Raw genomic sequence first — 13,449 nt, forward strand, 5'->3', positions numbered from 1 at the left:
AAGCGACCATTGCTTCGGCGCTCTGTGGGAAGTCATGTCTTCGGTTATGAAAATTAGGCTTGGCTGTTCGGAGAGACGACCAACATCGAGCAGGAACACTTAGACGTCCTTTGTGGGTTCTTTGGAACCGTAGCGCTGCCACCACGCCAGTAAGTTGGGACGAAACTCCGTACACGAAGAACACTTTATTAACCGAGAGCGAATGAGAAATGACAAAGACGCTGAACTAAGCGGTTTCCTAAGTAACGACCTAATTATGTGCGGCGAGGGAATTACAACAATGGCAGAGCGATTAGCAGAGCGGAGCTGTGCGAGCTATGGCGCTTTATACCTGGCACGAAATTGGATAGAAAATTTTGGTGGAGTTTTTTCTGTATCTCGACTAGCTCGACTGTCTTTACATTAAGTTATTCTGTACGTTATTAGTCCTCTTTTAGTAACATTCCGGTTGATCTGTAAGTACTCACCTATTCTCGATTCACTCTCAACCACAAAGTCTATTAGACCATCACAACTCTTTTCAACCTCTCGATTGAACCCTACCACATGATAATAGGTTTTCTCAACTCTACGCAACTGCTAACATCACATCTTTACTCTTATCATCTCAAGTAAACTTTCTACTCTTATCTCTCAAGTCAAATATACCACATATTACCAACTTTTCTCAACTTGACTCAACTCTACTACACCATCACAACTTTTTTCAACTCGACGCAATACGTGAATACCCAACTGTTGTACCCTACTCATCTGGACACCACTTGAATCTGCTTTACTATCATGTACTCTACTCCTGTAGCCTGCGAACCGGCTCCCGAGTGGGATTTCCGCGAGCGAAGCGAGTGGGGTTACTCTCCCTCAGGCCCCGCTCGGGAGCCTGTTCGCAGGCTACTCCCGCATCTACGTACGCTACTTGACTGGACTTGTCTCTACTAGATTACACTCTGTTCTACTCTACTCTACTAACAATATTCTAGTCGTCTCTGACTTAATGATTCTCGACTGGACTGGTCTCTACTCCCAACACTTCTTTATTCGTCTCCGCCACGCTACTGTACGTTTATATAAGCTTATGTGACTGTTCTCGTCTCTATTCTACTCGACTCAACTGTACTCTACTGTACTATACTCTACTTTGCTCTACTCTACTATACTTGATTCGAGTCTACTATACTATTACGCTACTCTATGAAGCTTGGTGATCTTCATATGAAAGTCACATTAAAATATTCCACATTTTACCTAGAATGCACAGTCAGGTTCTTCCCAACCCCAACCCCCTTTACAGGAATAATTGATATTAATTAATTAATAATAATAATGATGATGACGATGATGATAATAATAAAAATTATAATAATAATTAAAGGCCCTATTCACAATACTTTCACTAGGTCGCTCTTTGCTTGTGAATATCTTAAAACAGTAATAATATCTAACTAAAATTATGCTTAATAATTTTTATTATTTAAGTTTAAAAAATTGCAATGATTAAATAAGCTACCTAAACTATGAAAATTCAAGATGTGACTGAAAATTATGCCAAAATATCTAAGCGTAAAATTTACAATGGAAAAATGAGCCAGATTATATTTAACGAGTTGTAATACATGTAGATCTTGCAGGGCGTGTTTAAAACACGAAATGGCGAAATGGCGAAACGGCGAAATGGCGAAATGATACTGAAGATAAAAGCCGAAGTTATACGATATTACCATTGTACTGGAATTTTCATATGTTGCCGAATTCATCCTTGTAGATAAGTCCCGAAAAATAAAAGAAACTGCAATTACAAATTCTCCGTCACGTAGACCCGTCACGAACCTAACACGAACCTATGGGTAATTTGGATTCCAGTCTCTCCCTGTTAACAGGGCGCTGTTTGATACGCCTAGGACATTCTTGATCGAGATCAGATGTCGGCATTTCGTTTAGACATTGGAAGAAAATGATTTGTTTATCTCGTATTTACCACCGAGTCTCGGCTAAGAAGTAATGCTTTGAGCTCCAACATTCAAAAGAAATGGATTAACAAAACCAAACCTACTTTGCGATAAAGTTCCGGGTAAAGTTCATACACGATATCAGTGGCAAACGTTCTTTGTACAGAAACGGAGTAACGTTCGATGTCTATATCAGTCCTTCGATACAATGTAAGCTCTGTAGTGCAGTGCAGATACTGATAGGCAACTTGGCAAGTACTAAATGAAAAAAATATCCTGGTGTGCTGCGACCTTTCAGCAATACGTTCAATTTGGCGTTGTGATAAGTGAGAAGTATTCATTATATTTCTGGGCCAGAACATTGAAATGTTCCCTTGAAATAATTCAGTCTAGACATGTAAACAGAACTACCTTGAAGTTCAAAAGGAAACCAAACTATATTATTTACGTGTATTTATCTTAACATTTCGCCATTTCGCCGTTTCGCCGTTTCGCCATTTCGTGTTTTAAACACGCCCGATCTTGCAAACAGAAATTTCTACTTTCTTTTAATACAAATGGCTGGTGTAAATATTACAAAACTGATTGACCTTTTTCTATCATATATCAGATGTCTCACTACTCTGTTTTCTGTTTCACGCGTATTACCAAAAGGACAGTGAACAGAAATCAAGTTTAACTTAACAAGAAATCGCCATGTAAAACGCAAAAGCAAAATACTCTTGTGCAGTAAAAAAAGGAACAATACAATATCGTATATCTGATGTCACGCTACAATGGAACGCAACTTTGGCAAATTTCTTGAAAAATACAGTATTAAAGACGCTCTTGTTAAGCGAGATTGCTTTTAGTTCCTTCATCATTTGAAAGTGACACGGAGGCTGCCCAAAGGGCCTTTGATTAGATCATTTTTACCTATCACTGTGGATCATTTAAGGTCACTTGCTTTTAAGTTACTATATGCTATATCTACAAGCTAAGGTAAGGGATCACTTTATCACGATTTACTGACCTTATGAACTCAGGATCCCTCTGAGGTTTTACAGCTGCTTTTTTCTTGTCATTCTGGAGACACAGTGTCTGATTGGTTGCATTCTGTAGCTGGGCTTTTAGAGCTGATCAGAAAATAAACTTTGTCAGGAGCCTGACTTTGTATTGTCTTGTCAAATTTTAATATATACCTCTCTGAAAAATAGATTAGTAGTTAACAATTAAGACGGAATCCATCAGGACATTGGCTAATATTAATTTTGGTTGGACAAAAATCGAGTACCAAAATAATTTAATTCCTATTGCGTTATTTTCTACCCTTTTTCAAAGTTAAAGATGTGTTGTGGACATTTTCATAACTAGTGTAAATATATTAATGTATTTGAATATCGTAGTCACATGATCTTTATTGCACCATCAAGTAACCCGACATGTGGGAAATTCTTGTATTGTCGATTGGACATTTACTATTAACATGTCCAGTTGTGTCTACTAAATGGCGCCCAACATGGGGCCGTTTTTTTGATCGCAATGCCTCCCAAAAAGAGAAAATCGAAGTCAAAAACACCCGAGAAATCAAATACTGACAATACATTGAAAGCCAATACATTGACAACATATTTTTTGGAATGACTGTGACCTGGGGAATGAAATGCGTCGGCCGCGTTTGATTAAAAGGTAAAGGTAAAGTCTGCTTCGAGCCTAGTGGCCCATACAGGCCGGAGCTTATCCCGGTTTCCGTAGCATTAAGCGACTAGGAGTATTGCTACTCCCCCCTGGATGGGATGCTTGTCCATCGCAGGGTTACCCCCCAGCAGTAAATTCGCCGGTAGCCATTTATACACCTGGGTGGAGAGAGGCACTGTGAGAGTAAAGTGTCTTTCCCAAGAACACAACGCAGTGCCCTGGCCAGGCCTCGAACCCGGGCCGTTCGACTGGGAGGCGAGCACGCTAACCATTAGGCCACCGCGTCTCCCAAGTGTTTAATTTCTATGTCTCTATTAAAACAGCTTTATCGTACCTTAGTTTGTAAGTGCTCCAGCGGAAAATATGTTTTCTTACTGTAGAACAGACGTCTTATTTTCTTATCAGTTTACTATTTTGATCGATCAAGTAAGCAGCATTCAGTTGCGAAAGCAGAGGGGAAAACAATGACGCAAACTGGAGCATTTTCACTACTTTAAAATTTAACCTAACTATTTCTTATTAAATATTTCCCAAGGGGCAAAGAAAATTCTTGACCCCGATGGGATTTGAACCCAAGACCTCCGGATTAGATCTACTGACACTCTACCGACTGAGCTACGAGGCCAGATGGCCGCGGGAGCAGGACAGGGTAATTTAGATAGTGAATCGCGGTAAGTACACAAGTGATATAGATACATTGTATAAAGAGAACCGCATGGCACCCGTGTAAATAGGATATTTAAATACTTTTTAAATGTGTTTGAGTGCCGGTAGTAGGCAATACTGCCGATACACCAAATCCTCTTGGATATTCATCTTTTAAAGGAAATGACCTTTTAAATGAATGGCTCTATATCTATATCTATATCTATTTTGTGGAACGACCTGACATTGAACAAAGTGACTTTGGAAAAATCGAACGGATACCATGAGTTATACTTGAAGGACACCAACAATATAAATCGAAACTGGATCAAGAATTAACCGAATTATTTCAAGGCAAAGACAAGGATTACGAATGGCTCAGTGTTATGAGACAACTCTTGGATGGAAAACGAGTCGCTGAGCAAAATGGACCAAGAAATATTATCTTTATGCAAAGTTACAAAAGATTGATAAAGAAATTGAAGAGTCAGAAGAATTTACTGCCTCGATTATTCGTCTGAAATGAAAAATCAAGAATGAGAACAAGTAAACATGCCAACTCAGCAACACGTGGGATCGCCTCAAATGGCAGCATGCACAGTCAGTGAATCAAAATGCAGTCCCTAGATTTCCGAAGCTGTACCTTCCGAAGTTTAGATAAGATGTAACCAAGTGGAATACATTCTGGGATTCATTTCAATCAGCGGTACATATCGTAAACAAGGGATTTCCAACCTCCGTATTAAAGTTCAATTACCGGTATCTCAATTCTCCCTCCGCTCGAGCTATTCAGGGTCCTATCTTAACCAAAGCAAACTATGATGCAGCAATCAAATTGTTACTAGGACGTCTCTGGCCTCCTCAACAAATTTTCAGCACACATATGGATCAGCTAAATCTCAAGGTTTCGCCGTGTTCTAATGATCACCCAGCTAGTCTTTGATACATCTACGATCAAATTTGTGTTCAAATTTGTGTTCATTTGGCACCACTCGACTTAAGTTATAATGTGAAGTTGCCACCTGAGATTCAATTGCAGATACTCAGGAACTCTAAGGATTCTGAGTGGAAAATTGAGGAGTTATGCTAAACGCGATAAGCGCAGGAAGCCAGCAAGGTGGGAGCTTCAAAATCAAATGAACATGTAAATGAGCCTATTGTCAAAACGAGCATTATTCAGCATCATGGGGCTTCAGGTACAAGATACAGCTCAAGGAAGAAGCAGTTTAGAACGGAATAAACAATGCTTCAATTGTTTGCTTTTTGATCACGAAGCAAAGGAGTACACGAATTCAAAAAAATATCGACACTGCCAACAGTGGCATCATCAGTCGATTTGTTCTATACTTGCATGACCACGGAAAACCGAAACCGAAAGAAGTTTCAGCTGAAGAAACAAAGACAACAAAAACAGTGAGCAACAAGGCAAAGAAACTGTGCTCTTTTACAAATATACTAAAAATTAGTATTTTGTCACATTTCACACTTTTCATGATTTTGTGACCAGCCTTTTACACCTGTTGCCATGGAAACAATGAACATATTCCATTGCCACTATTTTTACGACTTAATTTATTCAGGAGTTTAGTAGCTGACGCAGTGTCACTTGTTGGTCGGTCGGTCGGTCGGTCGGTCCATCATGAGGGTGTCAATGGGGTTAACTGCTTAGCGTATAAAAGACTTTTTTTGCTATCGTAAGCGTATGAATTACAAAATATTAACTGACAAGGGTATAAAAGCATGTGATTTTTAAGCGTATATAGAGCAAAGGCGACCAATAAAAGTTTGAAATTGATAAAAAGAAATGAATATTTTTTGAGAATAACAAGTTTATTGTGATCTAAAAAAGAAAGAAATGTTTCTTGTCAAGATTGTAACCCCTTTGGACGGTACGGTTGAATTCCAAACACACCTTGGGGACCTATTTTGTAACTTTGGAATTCATTTGCGAGGCCAGACAGGTATGGATTCCACCCTTGTGGATGTGCAAACCTGTCTACAGGGTGTTACAAGGTTCCTCAAAAGATGTGTCTCAGATGTACAATTGCAGATTGGCTCAGAAAGAATCACCAATGGACCAGAGGGTACAGTAGCCAGCAAGACCATGAAATCTTGTGTGCTTTTTGTTTTGAAATCTTGTGTGCTTATTTTACTTATTTTAAGCAGCATTAGCCGTCTTTTAAAACTATCAGAATTCATGAGTCCAGATGCTGCAAACGAGATCAACCTACAGTCTCTGTTGACTTTGGTGATAGAGAACCTTCACACAACCACAAAGAAGAAACACCCAGCACCAAGTTTGCTAGACTATTGCCGAGAGTTTGGAAAGGGTATGAGAGAATCTATCAAGCGACTAACAAACTGGTCTGTTAAATACTACACCCACCGAAGATCCTACTATCCAGTTCCAGAGCTCGCAATAGATCTGTCTGCTATTGCAAAATTAACTCCAATCCCAGTAGTGCCCATGGACAAGGTGAACATTGCAAAGATGAGGGAATGGGCGAGTGAACATTGACAGTGTGTTCGACAGCTTACTGTTAGGCAGCAAACAACAAAAGTTTCAGCTGGCACATTGCCCATGTCAGCATATGGGCTAAACCTACCACACGATCCCCTTGAAAGCAATGTGGAGGAAGTCACTGAAGGAGAGGAAGAGGAAGTTATCGAAGAGTATGACTCTGACTCTGATTCCAGTTTATCTTTGTCTCATTTGTCTGAGGATGATGATGAGAAAGAGTGAATACTTTGGTTCCTTCCATCGAAATGGAAGACAAATAAGGGCAGTGGTTAGGCTGGATTTGTAAAAATATATATCTATATATTCTTCGAGCTGATTTGTAGCGAACGAGTGAGTTTTCCAAAGTTTTGCAACGAGTGAATAAAAATCCGTACAAAGCACTTTCTATGCTGTAATAATTTTGTTTATTATATATATAACAAGAATTCAACCATTGAGCACTTTACGCCGATTTTTCCAGTTTATAACCTTTAGCATACAACAGTTAACGGCGCGAGAAAACAAAGCTACAAATGCACATAGCTTTACAAGCGAATTCGCTATTTCAATTATATAACAAAGAAAAATTACTGGCGAAAAACTCTCCTAGACAAGAACTTTATTTAAATGAACACACTGCGTTACATTTATAAACTTAATTCGTATCGCATCGAGGAAACTTCGCCACAAGCGAATAAACTACTGGCGAATCATGATCAACTGGCGAATTTTGAACAAATTGTGACAACACAAGGAGTCGGTTAATTAAACTATAATAACGACGTAAATCCAGTTAAAAAAATACAATTTCCTTTACCAAGAGGAACCCAAGAGTGCCTGAATACCCTTAAAAAGTATGCGGATGCGTTGTAAGTTCCGATGAAAGTCTTGTCTTCAATTCGCTTTCACTTAAATATCGACACTTCGCCTTCGCCTGTCTTCACTTTGCTGTGAAGAGTGATTTTTATCACTGCTGTATTCTTTAGGTTTTGCTTAGCGTGTTTCTGTTGGCTTGCATTTCCATTACGTTCTTAAAAGGCAAAGTTTTGTAAAGAAACAAAACGTGTAGCCATGTTTTCAAAACATAAACTGCCGTCGGCAGCAAACTTACCGCTCGCTTTCTCAACCTCGTTGGTACTCTAGCTGCTGATTGGTTATATTTTTCACATGTGAAGAAAGCTATACGCGAAGCTGATTGGACATATCGCTTTTTTCACATGTGAAATATAGCAAATATAGAATTCTATTTGCAAGGTTTATTGCTAAAAATTCTCGCTATATATATATAATAAATTTATTTACAGCGTTATTACTTAACGGCTTACATGTAAATTATTCTGCAATGCATACCTACGGAGCGATATAATAAACAAACCATTTTAGTGCTACGGGTTAAAAAAAGAAAAAAAAGGAAAAAAGAAATAAAGCTATTTCCTCTGGGACTCGAACTCGCGACCTCACGAGTGTGCTACTCAGACATACTTAATCACGTAAGACGAAAATATCATATATCAATGTAATAGCCATTCCGCTGTTTATCTGTTATCATGTGCATCAAAGAAATGTTTGAATCATCTGCTGCTCATAAATTTTCAAGGAATGAAAACTAAACTTTTAAACTTGGCAAAAAAATACAGTCGTGGCTCGAAGAGCTCTTTGATGTTAATTTTAAATGCTGTTTCCTATGATTACAACCCAGTTAGCACAAAATTATAATTCTTTTTGTGTTTTCCCCTTGTAATCACATTAGTCAGTTTGTACCACAATGGATTTCAAGCTTTTGTCCCATCATGCATTTAGCAAACACACGGCAGGATCCTTCATGTTGGAAATTTGATGAATTTACATAAGGTAAGGAATATATTGCCCCTTTTTCCCAAAATGATTAGTGTGGATGTAAATGGGCTCACATGAATTCTTAAGGCGACTCTAGTAATATATAAAACCTCTCTCTGCTCTGCTCTTTCAACACCATAATGCATGTAAGGCCAAACTTATTAAAGACAACTAAGGTTTAACACTCAAGAGGGGCAAAAGAATAAGCAAGTTTTGAAATAAGTTAAGCTGAGCCTCTCTTAATGATTGTGTTTTATTCTGTTATTTAGAAATACATGTTCTTGATAACTTTTAGTTTAACTGTTGCAAAGAATAAAGGATATTACAACAAACTGATTGCAAATTTCAGTATCTAACAACAAGAAATAGGCAACACCAATATTTGCCTTCAAAGGGATTTTTCTACATGCACGAGCTCGAGTCTGTTTATGCCATATGTTTTAGCCATAGCCTGAGTGCAGTGCTCATCTACTCGTATTCACTCTCGTCATCATGAACATCGTAATCTCCATCTTAAAGGTCTGTTGCACTGTTCATGCAATTTTCAGAGCAAGTACAAGGTTCTGTACAAGGCAAGTCTTTACCAACACATGAACATCGCCTTGTTTGGCAGCACCCACAGAAAACTAATTCCATCACAGCCTGTGAAGCTGTTGCCAGGTCTGTCCAAACGATCTCAAGGCATCCTTCCTTCAGTTGCCATCCATGGCTCACCTGTTTCTTGCTCAATCCTTGGCTGTAATTAGGCTTTCTTCCAGAGAAAAGCTTGATAGCTCGCACAAGGTGGTATTGGAAGGCAGCGCTTGTTGGCGGAAGTAAGTGAGACTTCACGTTATTGCCATTGCAAACATTTTGTAACATAGGTAGTTGACCAGCTTGCACTAATTATCGTTGTATAACCTGCAAACCACTTCTTTGTAGCTGGTAATGCTCTTCCCCGCTCAGGGGAAGGCTCTCTCCTGTTCGCTCAAACGCCCTTTTTTTGCCCTTGCCTGCAAATAAACTCAGTGTCACAACCTTTTAATGCATGCAAACTAGGGAGGACTACCCATACCCTTCTCGCACAGTCGGGGAACGCTTATCAAGTGTGATCTACTTCTTTTTCCACTAATAAAGATCAGTTTGGCAGGAATAGCCGATTGGCAGTGATATGCTAGCACTTCAACATCTGTTTATCTGAAGATGCGTGTTTCGCATGAAGGAATATCCCCATATCAGCTTCCTCCTGGTTGGTATACAGTTCTGTTTCGTCAGTCACTGTCATATGTCAATCTGTGATGAGAAGCTTAAGCTTATTGCAGTGGTTGCCATGGGTAGCGTACATTTCACGGCTGCCGATCCTTTCAGCATAGTCTTCCTTCGACCACTCCTCCGAAAGGAACTTCAGAAGATGCACTTTGTTGCTACTGCATGACAAGTTCCTCTTCCCCTGCATGACGTAGACAGAACTGCTGGGAGCTAGTAATGGCGACGGTAAAATGAGGGGTATTGCTTCTTCTTTCCATCTCAATGTCCTTGATGGAGATGTCTGAGTACTGATCTCCAACAAAGTCAACTCTTCTTGCTTCCCCCTCCTGCTTCAGTATTCTTTTGAAAATCATACCTGCCAAGTTGGTGAATCTCTCTGGTATCTTCCTCAAGCATTGCCATTGCGATGATGATGACTGCTGTTGTTTGATCAAGCTGGCAAGCCCTGAAGCCCTCTAGAAGTTTAGACAGAGCCGCTTTGTTGGTTTTCACTAGCGCGCAATCAACATTGCCGGTGATCATGGAAGAGATACATTTGCCTGCTTTGGCCAACAACAAGTAATCTAGCAAAAAGATTTATTTCTATTCTTAGAATGACACCCCTTCCCCCCTTTGACACTTTATCTTCTTTTGAACGTCACGGAACGTACCAAGCTTCAACTTGGAGAGTGGGTCAAAGAAACCTACAGAATCACTCAGCAGTCTGTCCTTACAAACACTTTCAGAGTTTCTGTTCCTTTCTCTAATTGTATAAATCACAAGAGATAATATTCTACTTTTACAATCACTTGATTTAAATCTCTTATTTACACAAGTTCCATGCTCCTGTAACATAATGTGATTTTCTTCCTTCAAATCGGATTATCTTTGGAATCGTTCATATCAGCGTGCACCATTTAATTTGTAACTATTGTTTTAAAATAGTTTTCCATTCCAACGGGATAGTGTCATAAAAGCTCATAAGATAAAGAAGAAAGTACTCAGATATTGTTATATTTTTGCTTTGTAATACGTCCCAAGTCTTAAGTTTACCTGTGTCATTTATACTAACAGGTCAGATAATTTGATTATACCTTTATTAACTATTTCATTTATAAACAGTGGCTTTCCACCTATACAAATGTACCTGTTGTTCCAAATAATTTCATTTAACACGTTCGATGGAGTGGAAATAAGCGTTTCCTTGTAACTTGCCCACTCATGTAGACATTCTTTATACTGAGTGTAGAACTTTGGAAGTGACTTGGGAAAAATTCACATCACAATTACATTTCAGTAAAATGGGGCTTCCAAAATCTAAAAGGTAATTATATAATCATCTAGGAACACCTTCCACGTGCTGTTATAGTCATCCAAGTATTTTTCATGCACATATTTTTTTGTGCTTTAAGTGGTAAGATCATCACTTTGATATCTTCGATTTCTTTATTTTGGCATATTGTGATATTAAGAACTTCAAGCCCGACAATAAAAAGGTAAGGCGACAATGGGTCACCTTGACGCACCCCACCTTTGATTTCAAAAAGATCTGATGCAAAACCATTATTCATAACACAGCTCGAGATATCAGAATAAAGAACTTTGACCCATCTGATAAACCAATCACGAAAATCTAAAGTTTCTAGTCTATTGACAAGATACTGCCAATTAAATGAACCGAAAACTTTATTAAAATCGAAAGTGGTCATTAAGCCGGGAATATTGTAAATTTTGGTATATTCCATGACATCATTAATTGACCTAATTGCGTCGAAAATAGTTCTGCCTTTAACATAATGCGCATTGACTTGTGTGAATAATGTGTGGTAGAACCTTTTCCAACCTGTTTGCTAGAGCTTTGGAACCGATCTTATAATCTACATTTAGCAAAGATATAGGTCTCCACGTTTCAACGTGCCTCCAGTCTTTGTCTTTATTTCGATAAGTCGAATAATTGCTTGTTGTTGTGAGTTTGATAGTCTGTGTGTGTTGTTGTATGTTACTCGGCTACAAGGTTAAAACAGTTAAAACGACTTCAGGAACTGTCTATACCTTCCTGTGCAATGTTTATTACATAATCCTTTTTACAGTTAGAGTAACCCAAGGCAGGCATTGTAGTCGGCATTACTTAGCAGATGTACCTGTGAATTTGCACTCCATTTGACTGTTGTTAACTGATAAACCATTCTTTTCTTCCAGCAGACTTGTTATTTGTTCTTGTGTTTCCATCAAAGTGGCCATATCTGACAATAAGGAGACAAAAATTTAACCACTTTTTTAAAAAGGACAACGCCTTTTTTTGCAAACATTACACACTAGGGAAATTTGCTGGCTGAAAATGCAGAATTCACTTACGTGACCAACTGAAAGCCAAACACTAACTTCCTTCCTTCCTCCCTCCTTCCTTACTAATACCTGCCCTGCATGCTTACCTACTTACTAACTAACTTTAAGCAATATATTTGCTTAGTCTGCAGTCTGTAGTCTACAAATGTCAGGTGAATTTTTCTTAGTAGTTTTTCATGCAGCGATTTCTTGTATACTTGAACTTGATTTCTGCTTGCAGTGGATCTCTCTACATATGTTCACTTTATTATCGGAAAATAAGTTACGTTTATTTTTAGAGCCATATTTATCCAGTAACTGATAAAGTCACTGCAGACCCAAAAGCTCTAATTAACAGGAAGAAATCAAATTACACCAAAGCTCCAGCCTACTTGGGTGCTTCCGAGCCCAACAAGTACCCAGTCTCCTCCCTTTTTCGTAGCGCCTGGGAATACTAATGGCACTTCGAACGGTTCGACAATGAAGGACATTAGGTAGAATGCATCGTTGAAATTAACCTAGAATGACACAATTTGGTCCAAAATAAACCACACGAATCTACAAATGGTGGACCTTCAACCCAAAGGACCATATTGAATGTAAATAGTTGAAGTACATAAATACTATTTCCCTTTTTTATTTATTTATTTATTTATTTTAATATATCATTTTTCACAATAAGCGGACTTCTAAGGCTTGTCCATCGCACCCCCCCTTCCCTATGGGCCTGTAGACAAAGAGTTTAAAGTTGGATCGGCCACCCGCTGAGGAGACCAGATGGACATGTAGTCAAAAAGAGGATTAAGTTAAGTCAAGTTTAATATAAAACCAAACTGCTCTCTATTTTGTTTTGATTTTTTACTGCTCTGGAGTGAAAAACTAATTCAGCGAAAACCTAACTCAGGATCGACAGGAGCATTTGCTGTTCTCAGGTTTTTCCCCTCGCTCTGCCACCAAATAAACTCATGCATACCTTCTCATTTTATTTTTTTCCGATTATAGATTGAATTGGAAACCAGTATGATTGAAATTTGGAACAACTTGACTAATGAGTTAATTGGATAAATGATTTTCTGTGTTCAGTGAGTTGCAGTTTCAGTAAAGGCAAGAACAGGTGTGTTTAAACTCTAAGGAGTATAGTATTAAAATAGACTCTCAATGTGTCTACATGTGAGCTCTATCAATGACGAATCTTTCGAGCACCTTTTTTCCCCATTTTTGCAATTCCCATTCCCAGTGACCCAAATCCTATTTGCCTAATTCCCAGTTTCCATTTTACCCCTTCAGGACCCC

The 13,449-nt window shown here is 38.7% G+C and overlaps 1 protein-coding gene across 3 annotated transcripts in view; it reads right to left on the reverse strand.

The window, feature by feature from the left end:
* LOC144639678 (coiled-coil domain-containing protein 172-like) overlaps window positions 1-13,449 on the reverse strand; it is a 95,997-nt gene that overhangs the window by 20,444 nt on the left and 62,104 nt on the right. For all 3 annotated transcript variants that reach the window (XM_078498973.1, XM_078498962.1, XM_078498966.1), the window contains exons 5-6: window positions 11,973-12,074; window positions 2,959-3,061 (exon numbers count right to left, since the gene is read on the reverse strand). In XM_078498973.1, coding sequence (XP_078355099.1) covers window positions 2,959-3,061; window positions 11,973-12,074 — 205 coding nt within the window. The remainder of the gene's footprint in view (window positions 1-2,958; window positions 3,062-11,972; window positions 12,075-13,449) is intronic.

Source organism: Oculina patagonica, chromosome 2 (genome assembly GCF_052425735.1).
Source record: "Oculina patagonica isolate OP01 chromosome 2, crgOcupat, whole genome shotgun sequence".
NCBI classification, from domain to species: Eukaryota; Metazoa; Cnidaria; class Anthozoa; order Scleractinia; family Oculinidae; genus Oculina; species Oculina patagonica.